Source organism: Lampetra fluviatilis, chromosome 29 (genome assembly GCF_964198595.1).
Source record: "Lampetra fluviatilis chromosome 29, kcLamFluv1.1, whole genome shotgun sequence".
Taxonomy (NCBI): Eukaryota; Metazoa; Chordata; class Hyperoartia; order Petromyzontiformes; family Petromyzontidae; genus Lampetra; species Lampetra fluviatilis.
The window spans coordinates 7,740,564-7,760,297 of NC_136303.1; the positions used below are offsets into that span (position 1 = coordinate 7,740,564).

General features: G+C 46.1%; 2 protein-coding genes across 3 annotated transcripts in view; one reads left to right on the forward strand and one right to left on the reverse strand.

Annotated features, from left to right (window-relative positions):
* LOC144942996 (beta-secretase 1-like) overlaps window positions 1-19,734 on the reverse strand; it is a 145,087-nt gene that overhangs the window by 2,142 nt on the left and 123,211 nt on the right. The window lies entirely within an intron of this gene.
* The window catches only part of ABCG4 (ATP binding cassette subfamily G member 4), a 99,459-nt gene continuing 92,893 nt past the window's right edge, over window positions 13,169-19,734 (forward strand). Inside the window, exons 1-2 of one of the 2 annotated variants that reach the window (XM_078870100.1) lie at window positions 13,169-13,290; window positions 13,407-13,502. In XM_078870100.1, the coding sequence (XP_078726226.1) occupies window positions 13,461-13,502 (42 nt within the window). In that variant the 5' untranslated portion in view covers window positions 13,169-13,290; window positions 13,407-13,460. The remainder of the gene's footprint in view (window positions 13,291-13,406; window positions 13,503-19,734) is intronic. The other variant, XM_078870101.1, reaches the window with a different exon arrangement.

Below are 19,734 nucleotides of genomic sequence, written 5' to 3' on the forward strand. Positions count from 1 at the left end.
CCACGTGGCTTCTCCCCGAAGTGTCACAGCGCTCAGTTCCACGCGACTGACGCGAGAGGGTGCTCTTCAGACGCGGAGCTGTGCAGCTCTGGCAGCTTCGCAATGCCCCCGCAAGCATCGTATTCGTCATATCAATAGGGCAATAACATATGAAGAATGTCTCAAACCATACACGAATATATAAAATAAATTAAATTTCGACGTTTCGGGCGCAACTCAAGCGGTCCGTATGGATCGCTGCAGTCACGAAAACTTCAAATCTAGATTCAATGTCTCAAACCCTTTGCCAATCGCCTGCTGGATGGAGGCTTCCCTATATAGCGTGTCGGTCATGGGGAGTGTTCGACCGAGCCTCATCACACCGCTAAATCTATGCCGTGCGAAACAAAATACAACTACAAACGTGAATAAGAAAAACATATTTAAACGAATAGAACATATCAATTTTTTTTAAATGTCATGCATCTTTGTTGCCTATCGTGCCACAGCCCCCTTGCGTCGCTGCGCTTTATTTGCTTTAGAGGCGACACGCGCTAAGAATAACCCTGCCTGCTGCTATTCCGTTATTGCAAACTAGCATTCTGCCCGTCCAAGGACGGGTGGATTGCAGTAAATCTGAAACTTGCAAACGAAAAGCAGACCGCGACGTGATATTCATTACATCAGTTCGTGTGCAATTTGTAAGGGCGCGGTGACACAGACTTATTTCATTTACAGGTTATAATTCCTTGTTCATAATGACGTCCTTTTTACTTTGATGTCTCAACAGCGTTACGGAGATCACGTGACGTGAGGGTTCTGCCTTTGTAGTGAGGGCTGTGAGTTGACGCCGAGGAGGGGGGAGGAGGCGCCTCGCCCCCCCCCCCCCTAATCTGGAGTGACGTCACCCGATAATTATTATGAATGGAGAGGGGGGGGGTCCATGTGGAGGACGTCACCTGCTCATGATTATTAATGAGGGGGGCTGCTCGACGCGGAGTGACGTCACGCGCGTTACACACCGACATTCTTGGGTAAATATCGTGTAGCCACGAGAAGGCTTCAGCAGAGTAGTCGGTGTCGTTTCTGCTGTTCCTCCTCCATCAAAGGAGCGCAGGCTACAGTGGTTGTCTACGATATGGTCCATATCGTTTGGGTTGCGTGGCAACACAACCGCTGTGGCTTGCGTCTTTAAATTGTCGCGGTTCAATGCCAGGAGACGTGCCCATCGGCCGGCCTGCCGATATCCTGACGCGGGTTGATGGTCGTAGCGACGTCCTCGAGGTGGGAATGTTCAAGCCACGAGGTGCGATGTTGCGTGCCTGCCGCCGGGCGGGCGATTACAACATCGTATGAGCGTGAGATGTGGCGACAGGGGGAGGGGGCCTTCATGCAGCAGTGGATTGAGCACGGCGGCTGATGATGAAGACTCACGCGTGCGCGGCTTCTCTCTCGAGCACGATGCGTCCTCAGATGTGTACGAAGCGAAACCGAGACAATCGGCGTTTGTACCGTCGCACAAACAACAGCAGGGCAGCGTTCACTTCTGCAAGTGTCTGGGGTGGCCTCTGCCCCCGTGGCGCTAATTGCATCCCACCACCACCACGGGTAGAATGTGTGTGAGACGACCTCCCTTTTAACCTTCACACGAGGGTCAACACGAGGCAAGGTCAACCGGCGAGTTGAGCAACGCTGCCAACAACAACCACCTCGGAATCATTACCGAGACCATTAGATATCCGTGTTAAATGTTTGGAGTGACGATGAATTTATTTTGCACCGTACATAGCCAAAAATGTGTACACGCTGCAGCTTGGTAATGTGTAGATAGCATGGCAGAGTTACACTTTGGCTATAGGTGTGGGATGTCTTTGGGTCTACAGTAAAACAAGTTAAATAAAAAGGTACAGCCATAATCCAGGTTTTTTTGGGGTTAGATCGCATAAATATATAACTGTGTCGTTTAAACCGCCATCACCCGACACAACCAATTAGTAAGGCTTGTCACGTAAACAGAACGTGGCCAATTCGTTACGAGTACAGCACACCGATGTGTTGGAGAGCCAAGCCACAACATTTACAATCTGAGAACGACGTTTCGCCAGTAATTACAACTAGCTTACTCAGGCGGCAGCCAGATTGTGGGGAGAAATCCTCCTGTTTCGTTCCTTAAATAAAGTGGTAGATGTGATGGCATCACTTGTGAGCCCTTCTTGAGCAAAGTGGGGGGGGGGGGGATTAATGAATGCATATAAATGACAATGGGTATCCATTGCCGGTTGGGTTATTTTAAGGTAATCAACGAACATTATGCATGCGCATTATGCAAGCCGATTGTTCTTGTACCTCTTCTGTCGATTGTGTGCACTAAAATAGCCGTGCTTGTTATTTTTAAACGGTAATCCCTATTGAAGTATGGTGACCTGTATAGGCATGCATTTAAACAATGCATTATTTGATGATTCGCTTCCAAGCAGCACTAATTCTGTAGCTATCCGAACGGTTAAAGTTATTTTTTATTTCTCTCAATTTCCATAGATTATATCATTAATCTTGATTCTATAATTAATTAGTCTTGGCCAGTAGTAACTAGTTATCAAAATCAATTGGGTGTCCTTGTCGGCACGCGTTTTATGCCACTGCCGACCATAATGTGAATAAATACATAGAGGGTTTGATGAAACAAAGTAGTTGTACTTACGTGTCCTTGCTTAATTTGTCTTACGATAATTTACCTTCTAACAAAAATGTGGCCATGTCTCGCACCCACAGAAAGGGCATCTCGCTCCCCCAGTGGGTGCCGTGACACCCCCAGGAGTTTAAGAACCACCGCACGAGAGAAAGCTGCATAAGAACCACATCTCGAGGCGCATCTTTTGACCACATTTAACCTCATCCACACGCGACCCTCCCGGCATCGACTAACTGCGGTGCAGCCTGTTCACACTGCTGGCTGGAGAGTGGTGACCTCCGGCTTGCAAATCCATTGTGCCGACCGCTACACCGGGGCAGCATCCCCCCATCGAATGGAAACCTGCCCCCCCAAAATGTGTTTGTTATGTCAATCCACGGATTCAATAATACGCGTTTCAAAGTGCACCTGACATTTTGCTGCTTGCAATCAATACTCGTGTGACCCAATCAGCGACTTAGACGGCGAGGCTGTAAAGAAACCCTCCCCCGCCATAACTCCCTGTCCACAAGTCTCTCTTAACCTGGGTCCACACCAGCTGTGCAACTTTGGTTGCATGCAACTGAATCGCTTAGAGTTGCTGCCTATTACGCAACCGGTTGCTCACAGTAGAAACTACTTTGAAGCGATCTGCACAGCGATTCATCAACTATGTGCAGTTGTGAGTGCACTACACCATAGGGTACAGTAATGTATGATTATTATGGCTGAGTGCACTCTAGTGGTAGTGCCTTACGCCGGTAATCCCTACTGCAAGCCAGCCTCGCGTCGTTCTGGAAAAAATCTCATGCGAAATGAAGCCTTGGCTTTATATTAGAGTGAAATTTGGCACGGCAGGGCAGGGCAGCAGTGTGGGTAAAATCAGGAGTGCAGTACAACTTGAGTCCACAAGGGGGAGTGAGAGCCCACTGAGACAGAGAGAGACCGAGACAAATGATGGTTCAAAACAACCGTGAAAGAAAGTGAGCAACACAAACATACAATAACAACATTAAATAATCAACGTAAATGCGGTATGCTCCGGATTATCAGACGCCTTCCCCGCGCTCGGTATTTTTAAACAATCTTATAATCCGAAAGGCGTGTGCCCAGATTTTGTATAACTTTATTGACGCTCGGGCGCATGATTTAAACATTTCCTGAGCTTCTTATAATTATTATCGAGAACACGATATGTGCATGAACGATGTTTTAATTGAATAATTTTAAGCGATACATTTCACGCAATAAATTGCCACGTTTGAGTAAAAATTAACAGGAGCGTTGATTTTTTTCGTGGCCAATGCTTACCACGTGGTACGACCTCCAGAGGTGTGGAGGTCGAGACCTTTACAGCGTTCCTCTGGGGCTTTTGTCTCCAGCTGTGACCTTTCTGTTCAAATTGAAATTGAACATTTGAATAGATGCCATTAAAATAAATGCGTGCATTTGTATTGAATGTCCCAGTATGAAAAAATAACAACAAACATAGCTTGTTAAATAAAAAAAAAACTAAATTACTGATAGAGCTTCGTGGTTAGTTGATATGTTTCCGAGCGACTGAGCTTAGTTCGTAAGGCAGATGGATGCCACTTTGTGGACACCGTCGCCCCGTCTTGATGCGCAAACTCACTTTAGTTGACGCTCCAAGTGAAAACTGCGACTCTCAAAGGAGCGGTTGTCTCCCCGTGATATGTGGCTCAAACAAATCGTTCGAGACGCCGGTGTATGGCAGCACGAGCAGTTTGTGCAAATGCTGTCACAAGACGGCACACGTTTGGCGCAGTTGTCCTTCGCCGGCTCTGCGCGATGAATAAATTGTATGTCTCGTAAGGGGGTAGGCGGTAATACAAACTAACGTTGGAGACAACTGACCGAGCCAGAGGTGTCACTGGGGCAGACCCAAGAGGCCAGGTAAGCCCCCTGGATGAGAAGAAAGCACCCTGACCCTGCAGAGACCACCTCGTCTGCCGGGACCCCACTAGATCTGGACACGGATAAAAGGTTTGGCCAAAGGGGGCCCTGCCATCCCATTGTGTGTGGTTCCTCTGGGAGCTTCATTGTCGAGAATATCCCAGCTGCAGGTTTCCCTTCAAGTTCGTTCCAGTTCTGATAATTACGACGTCTGAATTTCCGTTCACAAGCGGTTTGTGTAAAAAAACAAAAACCTTTTGTGACATTTCCAATGAAGTGCTTTCCCTGCGGTAATGGTAAATGTTTTTGTACGAAGCTATTTTAAAAAAAAAATAATAGTTATGTTATACAGTATATGTATGTAAGGCGTAGCCACACCATCTCATCTGGCTATTTTCAGGAGGGTTCTGCGATTCTAGATTTGAAGTTTTCGTGACTGCAAGGATCCATACTCTTTGTTTTTTTCGGTAAAGTCACGTAGGTTAAAAAGATAACATAATAAATAAATAAAATGAATAAATTAAATCACGACATTTCGGAAGCGTCGTGATTTAATTTATTTGTTTTCGTTTTTCATTTATGTTTGGCAGAGTTAAATTCAGTTTAAGAGGGTGCTTTTGTGCGTGTGTTTTTACGAGGGAGAAAACGAAAGTGTAGAAAGAAAACAAACGCACAGGATGGGATGGCACTCAAACGCCCGCACGGGCAGGTCACAAACCCATTTGCTGTACTGCCATCCCTGAGCCAGTTTGTAGCCTTGCAGGCTGGGCAGCTTCGCACGTGTGTATGGTTTAGGCTTTCGCGATCAATATCCATAATAAAGGTTTTTTTGGGCTAGAACGCATAAATATATTAAATGTATGTATGTTAAAAAAATTCTAACAGTACGTAGCCAACATCTACTATTCACCAACCCTTGCCTTCAAAGCATTAGATTACTCATGACTATTAACCAAGTCACCTACGTGATCTTCTTGGTTCTTTCGGTAAAGTCACGTAAAAGGGAAGTAATAAAGTAATACAAATAAAACATAACAAAATAATTCTCACGACGTTTCGGCCACAACGCAAGCAGCCGTCTTCAGGTGGAGAACAGGTCTGTCGAGAAGGCAGAGTCTGAATGAAAAATTCACCTCCGTGACTTTACCGAAAGAACCAAAGAGTATGGATTTTTGCAGTCACGAAAGCTTCACATCAAGATTGATTTTCACATTCTAAAAATAAGATAATACAAATTTGCAACCATATTTTTCCAATGCCCTGGCTGAATGAAGGCCTCCCTACAACATGCCAGTCACGTGGGGTTGTTTGACCATACCTCACCAAACTGGTCAGTTAAGGTTCATGAAGGGGGGAGACGATACGAGCTCAGATGTCAGTGACTCTCCGCTGGCGTTCACTGTGGCCGCGAATAGAACTCGGGCCACCAGGTTCACAGAGCAGTGCCCGAGACGATTGTGTCACTGCTGTACATCCAGGCGCATTCAGTCAATAAACACACAATGACAGTACTATCAAGTGAAGTTCATATCTATGCCACTCACATGTACAGTACAGTAATGACAACACCAGTTACTGCAGAGGGCAGCTTTCATACAACTTAAAGGTGCAGCCCTGCAATTGCCTGATTTCGCCACTGCCGGTAGAAAACGCCTCCCCCAAGAGGGGAGCTCTACGGGGTGTTTGGCCTACTCTTCCACGCCGGCGGAGACGTCTCGGGAGAGGGTTTTCACTCGGCCAGGTGCCTCTCATCGCCGAGCCTTTGCGACAGCGTGATCGGCTGCCCGCGTGCGAGTTCTCGTGACACCCGCCACAACGAACTCTGTTGGGTCCGTGGACGGTCACCAACAATAACCGCAACACGCGCGACGTTTCTTTGTTACAGCACCACGGCTGCCTGTCATTGAGTCAACCCCCCAGGCGGGTGGAGGCTGGCTGGAAGCGAGAGAGAGAGAGAGAGCCGGCACCTGGTCAAGCGTGGCGTGGCAGGTTGAAGCCAGGGTGGGTTTTGAACCCGCTGGAGGATCTGCGATAAGGAACCGGTTTGGTGCGCAAAAGGTTGCCCGCCGTTCCTGTCCGTCAGGCCGGTCTCCGCCTGGCACGTCGAGAATGAATCGAATGTCGCGCGGCAAAGGGGGTGGATGTCGGAGGTGCTCGTGTGGAGCGAGCGGGCAGGCTCGGGCTTGGCGATTTGCGTCTTTCTCAGTGGCGGAGTAACGCCGCATTTGATCGGCTCAAGGGGGGTACGGCAATGGGTCAGGTGGGACCCCCGACATTTGATTTGTCTCGCACGCTCGCACCCTCGACTAGGGGCTATTGTCCATCTCGGCTCCTCTTGTCTCATCACATCGTCGTTACGCTCACGGTCTCGAACATTTAGCGCTGTAGGGGCGCTCCGTCTTTGCAAAATAAATGTTGTTCTTTTACACTGTTGTTGAAAGCATATTCTCATGGTGGTTGTCAAGGGGGTTCAACTTGCAGCTTTGGCAACGGGAGGTGGTGGTTGTGGGGGGGGCAAGGCACCCTTTGCCCCCCATGCTGTACGGCCGATGTAGATGCCAGAGCCACGTCTACGATGTCACGTGCACGTGGTCAAGCCCAAGATGGCCGCGTGGGGAGCTGTCATGTCGCCTTCGCATTTGCGGATCGGACATCGCGTCGTTAATATTCCGTGCGGTCCGTTCTGGATGACCACAGCAGCACACCGATGGAGAGCTTTTCTTTCTTTATTTTCAATAATAAAGGTTTTTGGGTTGGATCGCGTAAGTATAAATGCGTCAAATTTCGATTAAACTCTGCCTTCTCGACATACCTGTTCTCCACCTGAAGACGGATGTTTGCGTTGTGGCCGAAACGTCGTGAGAATTATTTTATTATGTTTTATTTTTTATTATTTTCCTTCTACGTGACTTTACCGAAAGAACCAAAAATATAAATGCGTCGTAACCCTCCACCACCCGACACAACCAATTAGTAAGGGGTTTGTCACGTAAACAATACACCAATTAGTTGACTACTTCAGCCCACCGGTGTGTTGGAGAGTAAATCCACGACATTTACAATTGTACATTTTCTGTGTCCTGTGGTGGACGGTTATATTTGTAAATGTTGTGGATTTACTCTCCAACACACCGGTCGGCAGAAGTAGTCAACTAATTGGTGTTTTATGTATGCGACAAACCCCTCACTAATTAGCTGTGTCGGGTGGTGGAGGGTTACGACACATTTATAAATAACGCGATCTAACCCAAAAACCTTTATTATGAATAACATTGGTCGCGAAAGCCTGCTACGTGTTAAACTTGTTTATTTTCCATTTGCTCATCCAGGTATCCGCATCTCCTGCCATGGGTTGTGCCGTGGATGCCATTTATGGTGCACCATGAAGCTTGCACCGCGAGCAACGCCATGGGGTGGCGTCCGTCTCCGAGTAGCTGGCAAGTTGCAACTTCCCGTCGAAGGAGTGTTGCTGAGGACTGGAAGTCGTGAGGAGGGCTCGGCCGAAGGGTTCTGGAGATGATGGTGGTGAAGCAAGGCCGTAGCCATGGAGTCAACATTTGGGAGGACCAAATCTTCCAGGGGGTCTGCCCCCCCCCCCCCGAAAAATGTCTAAATTTGAAAGCTCATTTCCTGCCTAAAATATCAAAAAATTCACTAACAAATAGGATGGACTTTTTATTTATTTTTTACAATAATGTCTAATAGTGTATTGTATTACATTGCTTTGTTTTTTTTTACTTTTTCTTGTTTCATTGTATGTAATGGCAGAGATTAGGGATTAATAAATTACAACCATAAGCACAATCATATTAACAGAAATACATTTTATAGAAATATATTGGGGGGGACATTTTGAGCATATTTGAATATATATATTCTAATTACGGCCTTGTGGTGAAGCGCATCGTCCAGGGTAGTAGCTTCTTTGCCGTGTGACGACCGACTCCAGACTGGTGCCCAGTCCTTGGAGTACTCTGCCGCTGAGCAGCAGAGAGCGATCGTCAAGTCGAGCTACTCGCGAGCGCCACGATGAAGCAGCCAGCTTGCCAAAGAGGTTTTTGTTGTTGTTTGTTGTTGTTGTTTCCGCTAGCTGCTGCTGCTGCTGCTTCCTTCAGATGTGTGAAAGAGTCGGGAGTCACCCACACTTTACCCCACCACACGCGATCTGCCAGTGGACAAACTATCGCGTCGCCGTGTCCACTGCTGGGTGGACAGAGGCACGGGGCAGGGGGGACTTGAGAAACTTGCACCATTGTCTCAACTTCCCTGCCAGGAGATAGGATTGAACCGGCGACCTCTGGATTTTGTGAAAGTCCAGCGGCGATAACCATTGCACCACTGTGGGTAGCATGGTAATAATGGGGCGTGACGGTGGTGAGATGTTGACTACCTCGCCTAGAATACAGGAGGTCGTGGGTTCGATCCCGACCACGACGCCTGTATATTTGGAGTTTGCATGTCTTTCTCTCCCCGTGGTCGCGTGTTATTTTTCTCTGGATCCTACGATTTTTACCTACACATTTGGACACATGCGTTTGTAGTATTTGGCTGCAATAGATTTCCACGTGATAAGCCACTTCGTTGAGCTGTCATTTGTGGCCAGGTCGCTTCTGAAAAAGAGCTATATAGCTCAGTGGGCCCTACCTGAAAAAAAAATAGTTTTGAATAGTGGTAACAGGGTAATTATCAGTGGTATACAGACAATTGACTCAGATATTTAATTCACCGATAGCGTCCTTAAAATGTGCACAGGAAGTTAGGTTTAAAATGCCGGAGGGACTAATCATGTGGTGAATTCTATTAAAACAAAAACAAACATAGAGCTGGGGGAGGAGGCTGAGACGGCAGCAGATGCCGCTTTTGGAGAGATGAATGGAGACTGGAGGGAGATGTGTGTGTCTTGTTCAGGGTGAGAGGGTTGTGGGGGCGAGCGTTGTTTTGCAAGCGTCTGAAGGGGGGGAAAAGAGAGCCAGGCAGAGGAACGCAGAACGGGCGTCATTCAATCTTCATCAGAGGCCGCCAGATGGCCCGATCAGAAGGCAAGGACACTTCATGCACTATTCATGAGATCTCGCCCAAGGACCGCCCGTCCCGTCTCAAAAACAACAGGACAGATTCAGTCAAGGCCATCCCAGACAATTGGTCTGTCACGTAGCAAGACAGCAGGGGTTCCGCTGGTACCTTGGGCGAACGATGCGAGTACACGCCACCTCTGCAAGGGGTGCCACCTGTGCTCACACATGGACTGCAGTTACTTGAAACAGCAATCGTGCTGACGGTTCCACCTGAAGACGGAAGCTTGTGTTGCCTCCGAAACGTCGTGATTTTTTATTTTACTTTTATTAATTTTATTTTAATTTTTTACCTACGTGACTTTACCGAAAAAACCTAAGAGTATGAATCTTTGCAGTCAAGAAAGCTTCAAATATAGAATTAATGGACTGCAGTAGTGGAGGTTGGCAATTGTCACGCTTTTTGGGGGTAGGATTTTCATTTGGAGCAAGGGATTGTTACGTTTACCATACTTCACCAGGCCGGACTGCTATTAGTCTCCCTATCGAGCACAGCTACTCAGCTCGAGAAGGCACACAGCGCTTCTTTGCCGCAGCAAAGGCAGTGCTCCGTTGAAGAAGTGTGACAGTTACACTTTTAAGTGATGTCCTTTACCCAGAATCACAGTGTACCGATTCTTCCTCTTTCATCTTGCACTAGACTCCACTCGTCCGGTTACCTGTGCATCACTGCATCATGTTAGCTCTGCTTAACTGAGAATAAGCTTGATCCTTTCACCCGCGCTCATTTTCAGATGAGTCACCCAAAAGTGGTCTCCTTGGATCGCTAGATTCCTATTGTTCTAAATGTAAAAAAATTATGTTTACGTATTCGATTTGATAATTTCGGGTGGAGCGGTGGCGCAGTAGTTAGCGCTCTGCACCATGAACCTAACGACCTAAGTTCGATTCCCAGCCATGGCGAGTGATATGTGACCCCGTCCTGGGCTCCCACTTCACCAACCCGCACTGACCAGCACGGCGAAGTATGTTCAAATAAACTCCATAACGAAAGGGATGGGTAGGATTTAATCCAGCAGTGGATACATAAAATGCTGTACATATGACACTACTATTGCCTTCTGACGAGCCTACAGTGCGTGTCTGTCTCGTCTTGAATAGAAAATGTAACCTACAATTTACTTGATGCTTCCCGATGCGGCTTTTTAAACAATGCTGAAAGTGCCTTAAATGACCCCACCTCCCACCTCTGTCTACCAGCAGTACCGCATACACGGGCACAATCAAGGTCCATCGGCAGGCCCGCGTGCGGTGGGGGTGATGTGTGGGTAACTCCCACGTGTTCCAGCGTGGGAGAGCTCGAGTCGTTGCTCCGGAGGTCCTGCACCTTTCCCAAACTGCTACGCGAGCAAGCACTTGCAGGGGCTGTGCCTTTATCTCCTGACGTCGGGAAAACATGAAGGTGTGCAGTGTATGTGTGTGTGTTGTTGGTTTGGAGTCACACTGCGCTGTATAGTAGACAAAGTGTCACGTAGCGACGACAAACAGCTATTATACCATATTCTACGGGTTCGGGGCCGTCCATAAATGACGTCACGTAACTGGGGGGGGGGGGGGGTCAGACATTTGTGACGATGTGTGACGAGGGGGGGGGGGGTGAGAAATGTGACGTCACATCAAAATTCGCAACTTTAAATAAATATAGACAACACGTTCTACTTAATTAAATAGACTTTTTAAATAAATGTTTTCTCCTACAACATCAGAGTGCAGCGCCACATTAAATACGCACTACAATGACAATAGTTGCAAACGATTTGAAGAATTTTTTTTTTTGGGGGGGGGGCAGTGCTTTGTGACGTCATATTTGAGGGGGGGGGGTTGACTTTTTGTGGCGCCGTGTGACGAAGGGGGGGTGGTAAAAAATCGTCCAAAATCGCGTGACGTCATTTATGGACGGCCCCTTACGAAGCAGAATTTTCACCCGGTATTTTTACACCAAAATTTCGCGGTTACCTTCTTAGAATCCGGTAGGTGCTCGTGTGACCACATTTGTACAACTTTATTGACACGTGTTTGGGGAGGGGGGGGTGCATCTTAGTCCGACTGACGACCATCACCACGGGAGGCGCTCTCTTAATCACATCAAGAACAATGGCACTCACCAACTCACAACTCTACATCTGTTCTCCTATCTCCTGAACTTAATTTTTTGTAATACATATATTTTACTAGGGAAGGCCTATTGAGCTATATAGCTCAAGCGATATGGATTTCACAAATGATAGCTCAACGAAGTGGCTTATATTTCGATTTAAAGCTTTCGTGACTGCAGGGATTCATCTTCTTGGTTCTTTCGGTAAAGTCACGAAGAAGGGAAATAATAAAATAATAAAAATAAAACAATAAAATACAATTCTCACGACGTTTCGGCCACAACGCAAGCAGCCGTCCTCAGGTGAAGAACAGACCTGTGATAATAATTGTATAATGTTTAATTTTATTATTTTATTATTTCCCTTCTACGTGACTTTACCGAAAGAACCAAGAAGAAGTGGCTTATCACGTGGAAATGTATAGCAGCCAAATATAATCTAAACGCTTGTTTCTAAATGTGGAAAACCAGAGGACCCGGAGAAAAATCCACGCAAGCACAACGAGAAGATGCTATCTGCTACTAGCACCACCTTAATATATCAGCAGCATCCACTCATCGTTACGTCTGCTATCATATACACCGTCACTTACACGTTCATAACATAACCCTGACTTCACACCGGCATCAATTCCCTGAACAGCGTTCACGCTTTCATCAATGATTTCACGCCGTTATCATCGTCAATCACATTCACACCGTTTGCACGAGCCCCAGACCAATTCTAGATTTGAAGCTTTCGTGACTGCAAGGATTCATATTCTTAGGGTTTTTCGGTAAAGTCACGTAAGTAAAAAATGAAAATTCAACGTCGTGAATTTTATTTTACTTTAATTAATTTTAAAATTTTACCTATGTGATTTTACCGAAAAAACCTAAGATAATAAGCCCCAGACCAGATGCAACTTCTCTGACACGCACAATCGCTCTCAATCACCACTTCTCACGCGCTCTTTAATGATCTCCACACGCTTCCCGAACTGTGGCGAGTTATACTCGCTTGGGGAGTTCACAACTTTACCACCACCACCACCACCAAAACCACCACCGTTAGTGGGGTTGTGGATAACCCCATTGGTGGGGGGCTCGAATCATTAAAAAATGTGCGCACTCCACGGCCCACCACCCCTCCACCCTCCCAATGTGAATGTATAACATCCTGGTGAGATAACAGAAGGAGACATCGACAATAAACACAAAATATGGATCTTCTCTATGTTAACGAATGCAGCTTATGTTAATCAACACGCGTTCATTTTTCACTCCGTACACTATTTGATATTTGTCACGAATTCCCCACCCACCACCACCACTTCCCACCAATGAACTACTCGGAATCCGTGTAAGCTTTTTGCTTGGGTTGTTTACCACCACCACCATCAACAACAACAGCAGCACAACCAACTTCTGTCCCGAGCACTGAATGGGGGGGGGGGGTAGTCGCTGCGTGGCCACGTGATGCGGGCAGCACCACCACCAGCAGCAGCATCATCGTCTGCTCCTGCTGCCGGCTAAACGCGCATTGTGCTGCCACCTGCCCTGCTGCTGCATCCGAGCCGGTCAGCAGATGCCATCATCATTTAATTCTCTCTCCTCCCACACACACTCTCTCTCTCTATTCATTGTTGTTAGAGGCTGTGTCATTGCTGGCTGTCGTTGTCGCTGAGAGCAGCAGCAGCAGCAGCGACTCCCCCGTGTTTCGGTGCGGCCGTGGGCTCTCTTCCCACGTATGGCTTGCCTCACTGCTGCGTTCTCCTCCAAGATAGCCAAGGTGTGTGTTGTCTGTCTGTGTGTTTATGCCACTACTACATAGCACACACACACGTGTGGTTTGTATGTCTGCACGTACACGATGTGTTTTTTTGTTAATGTATAAAAGTGTGCGAAAATGAAGGGTCGTTGCCCGAAACGTCGCCTATTTTGTGTGTTGTTTCGCCTATAGGTTAGTGTTATTGAATGACGAATGTGTAGAGTTTGTTGTTATTTGTGGTCCTGCACCACTGCTGCCAACAAACAAAACCCTTTATGTTATACGGGTAAGCTTACAATCGACATGTGATGTGATATAGGTGTGTCTAGTATAATGTATAGAGTACAGTACTGCAATATACAACCCGGTTATGATTAATCGCCGAGTCTGTGATATTCGAATGTGTGCTGTGCAATGATTGCGAGCTGTGCAATGATTGCGATACACACACACGCTAAACATCGCCTTGTTCACTCTGTACACGGTAATATAGTTACACGTTCAGTATATTTGTGCAACTCGCTATACTGTTTGCCACCATGGAAGTTTGTATCCCTTCGCATTTCTCAAATCAACACAGACCAGGCGTGGTGTGCGCCTCCTGCAATTCACCCAGTAGACAGACACACACACACTATACACCTTGCAATAGATATATGCAATGTTTCGATTTAAAGCTTTCGTGACTGCAGGGATTCATCTTCTTGGTTCTTTCGGTAAAGTCACGTAGAAGGGAAGTACTAAAATAATAAAAATAAAACATAATAAAATGAAATAATTATGTTTTATTTTTATTATTTTATTACTTCCCTTCTACGTGACTTTACCGAAAGAACCAAGAAGATATATGCAATGATCCATATGTACATTTGTGTGTGCGTATAAATCGCTTCCATTCGGCAGAGAAGCGGTGCACCGTGCCCGGGTTTATCAAACTGCGCAGCATGAAGCACCTTGCGGGAATCTCTCCAAGTGTGCGCGTGTAGGCTGCATGCAGTATATACAATGCAGCGCTTGTGTGTGTGTATATCCTGCATAGGTGTGGGAGACACCATTGACCTTCTCTCGCGGCTTTAATCGCTACGTTGTTGCAAGCACGGAGGCGAGCTCCGATTGTGTAAAACAAAAACTTGTCACGATCGCGATAGCCAAAGCGTCAGTCTCGACATCATCAGCCGATCCATTCGCCGGTGTCGTGCCCCCAGCGATGTTTGCCCATCGCCTCGTGCAAGCGACAAACTCGACATCCGCACGAATCGTCGGTGGTTTGTTTGCTTTGCTGCGGGCGAATGTGATTTGCTAAGCTTCTGTAAGAATCGTACGCGCACAGACGCGTTGGCAACACAGGAGGAGGAACGTTGATGATGATGTTGTTGTTGTGACTGCACTGGTTATAACATCAGCGTCATTTTCAATGGGTGATGCTATCCCCAGAGCTCTGTGTTATCACCACCAGCCCCTCCTCCTCGACCGTGCTGTTCGGTAACAAATGTGTCGCCGTCTATAGAGGATGTTTTGCATGTTCACACTCGCAGCTCGAAGGCTTCTTCTTTCCGAAGAAACTTTACCCCGACCTTACGCAGAGCTCTCTTTTTCAATCCTTTATATTAAGTTCGCTTGCTTGCTTAGGACCGTGCAAATCTTTCGGTCGTTTTTTAACCCACTTCCCGTGATCCAATCGAGCTGACATTTTCCACAGACTCGTTGTGTATGACAATTAATGTTCGTGAAAAATTTTTTCCAAAATTTTACACTTTTTATGACAAAAATATTATATTTAATTACCAATTGCTTAATGCTGCCATGCAATCATCTGACCCATAGGTGGCAGCCATCTCAAGCCAGAGGACGAGAGGACTCTAGCCGCCACGCATATAAAGGATTTATAGTGAAAAACTTAGTTTTTACGGGTTATACTTGTTCGCGGTGATGTGATGATGGCACCGTCATCACGGATCATATTATTGTGTGGAAGTGCGTGGATTAAACGGCCCATCCATTTAGTAGGTACGCAAAATATATGTCAAAACTTGACCGCCCCCCCCCCCGAATCCTATAGAACGGCCAATATTTAATTCACGCAGAAACGATAAAGGATCAATAATATTGACGTGTTGAAGCAGACGGTCCACCGCCGGACTATCTAACTGATTTGGAGGCCAATGTAGACACATTATTATCGAGGCTTCACCACTGCCCCCGTTTCCTATCCGTACGAACATTGTCAGTAGCCCCCCCACCCCATACACACGCATTTGGGTTAACCCCCCTCCATGCGTACGCACTAAACGGATGGCCCCTAATGGGGAGATGGATGATGGGGGGTGGGTGTGGGGTTAGTTGATTGGCGTGTGAGCGATTTGCGACACAAAATAATCGTGGAAAGATCATCGCGGATTTATAGGAAGAATAGGGATGCGGATAGTAGGGCTTCTTCGCGGGACCCTGCATATACCACTTCCCATATAGGGTGGAGGTAATAGGGTAGCGGATAAGAGGAGTTCTCAGAATCCAAATATTGATTTCAGCTCGAGGAATCCGATGAGCTATTAAGCTCTTTAAAAATAAATGAAATTAAAATGAATAAAAATTAAATAAAAAATCACGACGGTTCGGAGGCAACACAAGTCTCCATCATCAGGTGGGACCGTCACAACCGGAGACTTGTGTTGCCTCCGAAACGTCGTGATTTTTTATTTTATTTTTATTAATTTTAATTTCATTTATTACCTACGTGACTTTACCGAAAGAACTAAGAGTATGAATCATTGCAGTCACGAAAGCTTCACATCTAGAATTGATTTTTTTTATTTACTTCCAGCCGTTTCACAGATGTCTCCATTTAGACAAACGTTACGTTTGAGTTTTTCACTTCTGAATTGTAATCTGTTGCAGCAAAATCCATGTTGTGCTGTACTTCTATGCCCCCCCCCCCCGATACAAACACGGGCTGACCAGCCGTGGTGAAGTATGGTCAAATATAATCTGCAGCCTTGCTGGACATCCCGTGGCTTCTGCTGTTATTGTCGATGTCAGGCCGTACTGTATCTTGTAATGATAGGCGACAACAGCGACGCGACGTCAGGATTGAGGTTTTGATCGAGGGCCCTTTATGAAATGAAAGTGCGAGATACGAATCGATGCGTTTTCTTGTGCGTCGGTCAATATTATCCTTTATTTGAAATTAATCACCCACCCAACAAATATTCATATAAACAAGGCCAGTTGTAGTGATTGGGTGAACGGATAGTGGCAGGAGTAGTTTAAGTTATTAAACCGGCCCCAAAAAAATGTTGTTCCATTTCCCCGAAATATCAAATTTCTGATTAAATTCGGTTATCATTGATATGGCCAACCTTGCAAACGGAAGCGATTCCGATTTCGCGCGTTCCACGCGAATCGATTTGCGGCAACAGCGTTGTTCAATGGAAGAGAATCGATTCGCGATCGCTGTCACGAATCGATTCCTGCTGACTGCCAGTAACCTCCCCGTGTGACCGACAGTAACCCCCAGCCGCGTAACGCAAAACCCATTTGACATTTTGGTATAGCAACAAAAGCGCGCAAGCTCCGTACGAAGGACAATTAAACAACATCTCACGGATTAAATTGTCAGTGTTCACTTATTAACACGTTAAAAAAAAAACCTGCAATGCAGAAGTAATAGATTAATAACACCAATTGCTCGTTCGGTACAACTGTATGCCGATATTGCAGTGATAGTGTGCGCATTTATTGTGAAGCCGTAACCAATGACATGGATAGTCATCGGTCATGTACTCTTATCAGGATGATGTGTACATTTTCACGAGGTAATTGTGGATTACAGTGACAATACAGCGCCTTAAATATGCAGAACAATACATTGAGATCGATGCTTGCATACGGGACGATAATATAATTGCCCTTCTTCTTGCTTCTTTCGGTAAAGTAACGTAGAATGGAAATAATAAAATAAAATGAAATATTCTTATTATTTTATTATTTCCATTCTACGTGACTTTACCGAAAGAACCAAGAAGATGAATCCCTGCAGTCACGAAAGCTTTAAATCGAAATATAATTGCCCTTGTTCTGGAATTATATTGGAAAGAAAGTGGCCCTCGTTTTGATCATCATTACTGGCTGATTGTTTGTGTATTGTAACGACACGTTCGACTGTGACGGTACCGCAGTGCAATGCTGTGCTTCTTGTATTGAGAGCTATTAAAGCCTCACATTCCTCAGTGGAATTATGACAGTTCATTGATGGTCATCAGTTATTGATGGCCTCATAAATAATACAGCAACGCATTGCTGTTCAGTATTTGTCCAGCATATGGTGATATCCGTGTGGTTTAATCCACATATAGCTGCCCTGCACACAACTGCCAAGTCCCAATGTAATACTGTACAGTACCACGTTTCGGCACTGTGCCCGTACTGCATTGATATCGTCAATGCTTGACATCATTATACACATTTTTTTTCAATAACATCGCAGAATTGCGGTGTTGTTCATTTATCGCCAAACCGGCGCTGCTGTAACCGTGGTAGGGGCGTGAATGGAGGAAACGTAGCCCGCATGTACACATCGTTCTTCCACGTTTGATTAAATGCCCCTTGGAAACAATTCCCTGGCCAGTGCGCAATCATCCACGTCAGTGTCCTTCACTCGTTTCCAGAGGAGAGGCCACACTTTCGCCGATAAGACATCGTCGGTGTGAGGGCCACCACACGTTTGAAACCATTGGGGGGGGTGTTTAACAGGAACACGATGAACGGGGCAGGGTGTTTTCATATTTGTGTGTTGTCGGGGGCCGCACAAAAGGCCACCCAGGACCCCCCAGTGACCAGCGGGCCTTGCAATGAACAACACCGCTCTGCAGTCTACTACAGCAGTGCTTCTCAACCGGTGTGTTTTCAGAATCGCAAGTTTGCTGGGAACAGACAAACTCCCTCCGTGCCGTTCAGTGGCTGATCCACCCACCACCTCCCCGCTCTGAAGCCCTCTCCACATTGGCCGTGCGAGCGAGCAGTACGGCGGGTGGTAGATGGTCGTCGGCCCTCGTCCTAGGGCCCCCCTCGTCCTAGGCCCCCCTCAATCTCCCCCTTGGTCGCACAAGCGAAGTCGGGCAAAACTGCAACGTGCAGTCAAAAACGGGGCGAGACGCACCGGTCACACCGAATTTGACATGGGCGCTGTTGGGGTAAGAATACACTACGATATTGAAACGTTTCCCCCCCAAAGAGAAAATTCGGCAACGTCGTACGATATGAGGTCAACGATAGTCGTATCTTTCGATTTAAAGCTTTCGTGACTGCAGGGATTCATCTTCTTGGTTCTTTCGGTAAAGTAACGTAGAATGGAAATAATAAAGTAATACCAATAAAAAGAATATAATACATCTTTATTTTATTGTTATGTTTTCTTTTTATTATTTTACTATTTCCATTCTACGTGACTTTACCGAAAGAACTAAGAGGATAGTCGTATCGTCGTCTGTGTTGCTGAAATATCGTCGAATCGTTGATTGGCATTCCTCGTTTCGTTGTTAACATTTGATTTGATTTCCTGACAAAATGTCTATGGATCAACAATAGTTCAGGAACACGGAGGCAATTATGAAATGGTGAAATAAAGTAGCCGCTACTCATGAAAGTAATGCTTTCTAAAACGTTTCCTGTAGCTTTAAGACGTCATCGTCATTTCCGTAGTTAATTAGATGAATTGATCATTTCTTTAACTGGCACTTGCGCGTGCTTTTTATGAGCGTTATATATTGTACAGTTACCATGGTTACTCGCCTAGTGTTGAGTGAACTGCAACTGAGCAACCTTTAAGTATCGCACAGTACTTTCCATTCGTACAAGAAGCACAATGGTTCAAAAGTCAAGACTATAAAGATGGAATTTAACATGACAAAGTTGTGAGAAACTGAATCGCCAACTTCAAGATCCTCCATGGACTCGCCTCAGTCTACATCTCCCCTCTCATCTCATTCTGCTCCTCTGAATGAGACGAGAGGGAAGATGTAGACTCAAGGGCTTCCTCTTCACCTCTGCCTTGTAATGGTTACGATACACCGTATGCATAGCAGCCACATAGCCGCAAGTAACTGTACCTGTGGGATGGCAGGAAGGACGGCAAGGTCAAATTTCGATTTAATGCTTTCGTGACTGCAGGGATTCATATTCTTGGTTCTTTCGGTAAAGTCACGTAGAAGGGAAATAATAAAATAATACAAATAAAACAATAAAATTAAATTCTCAC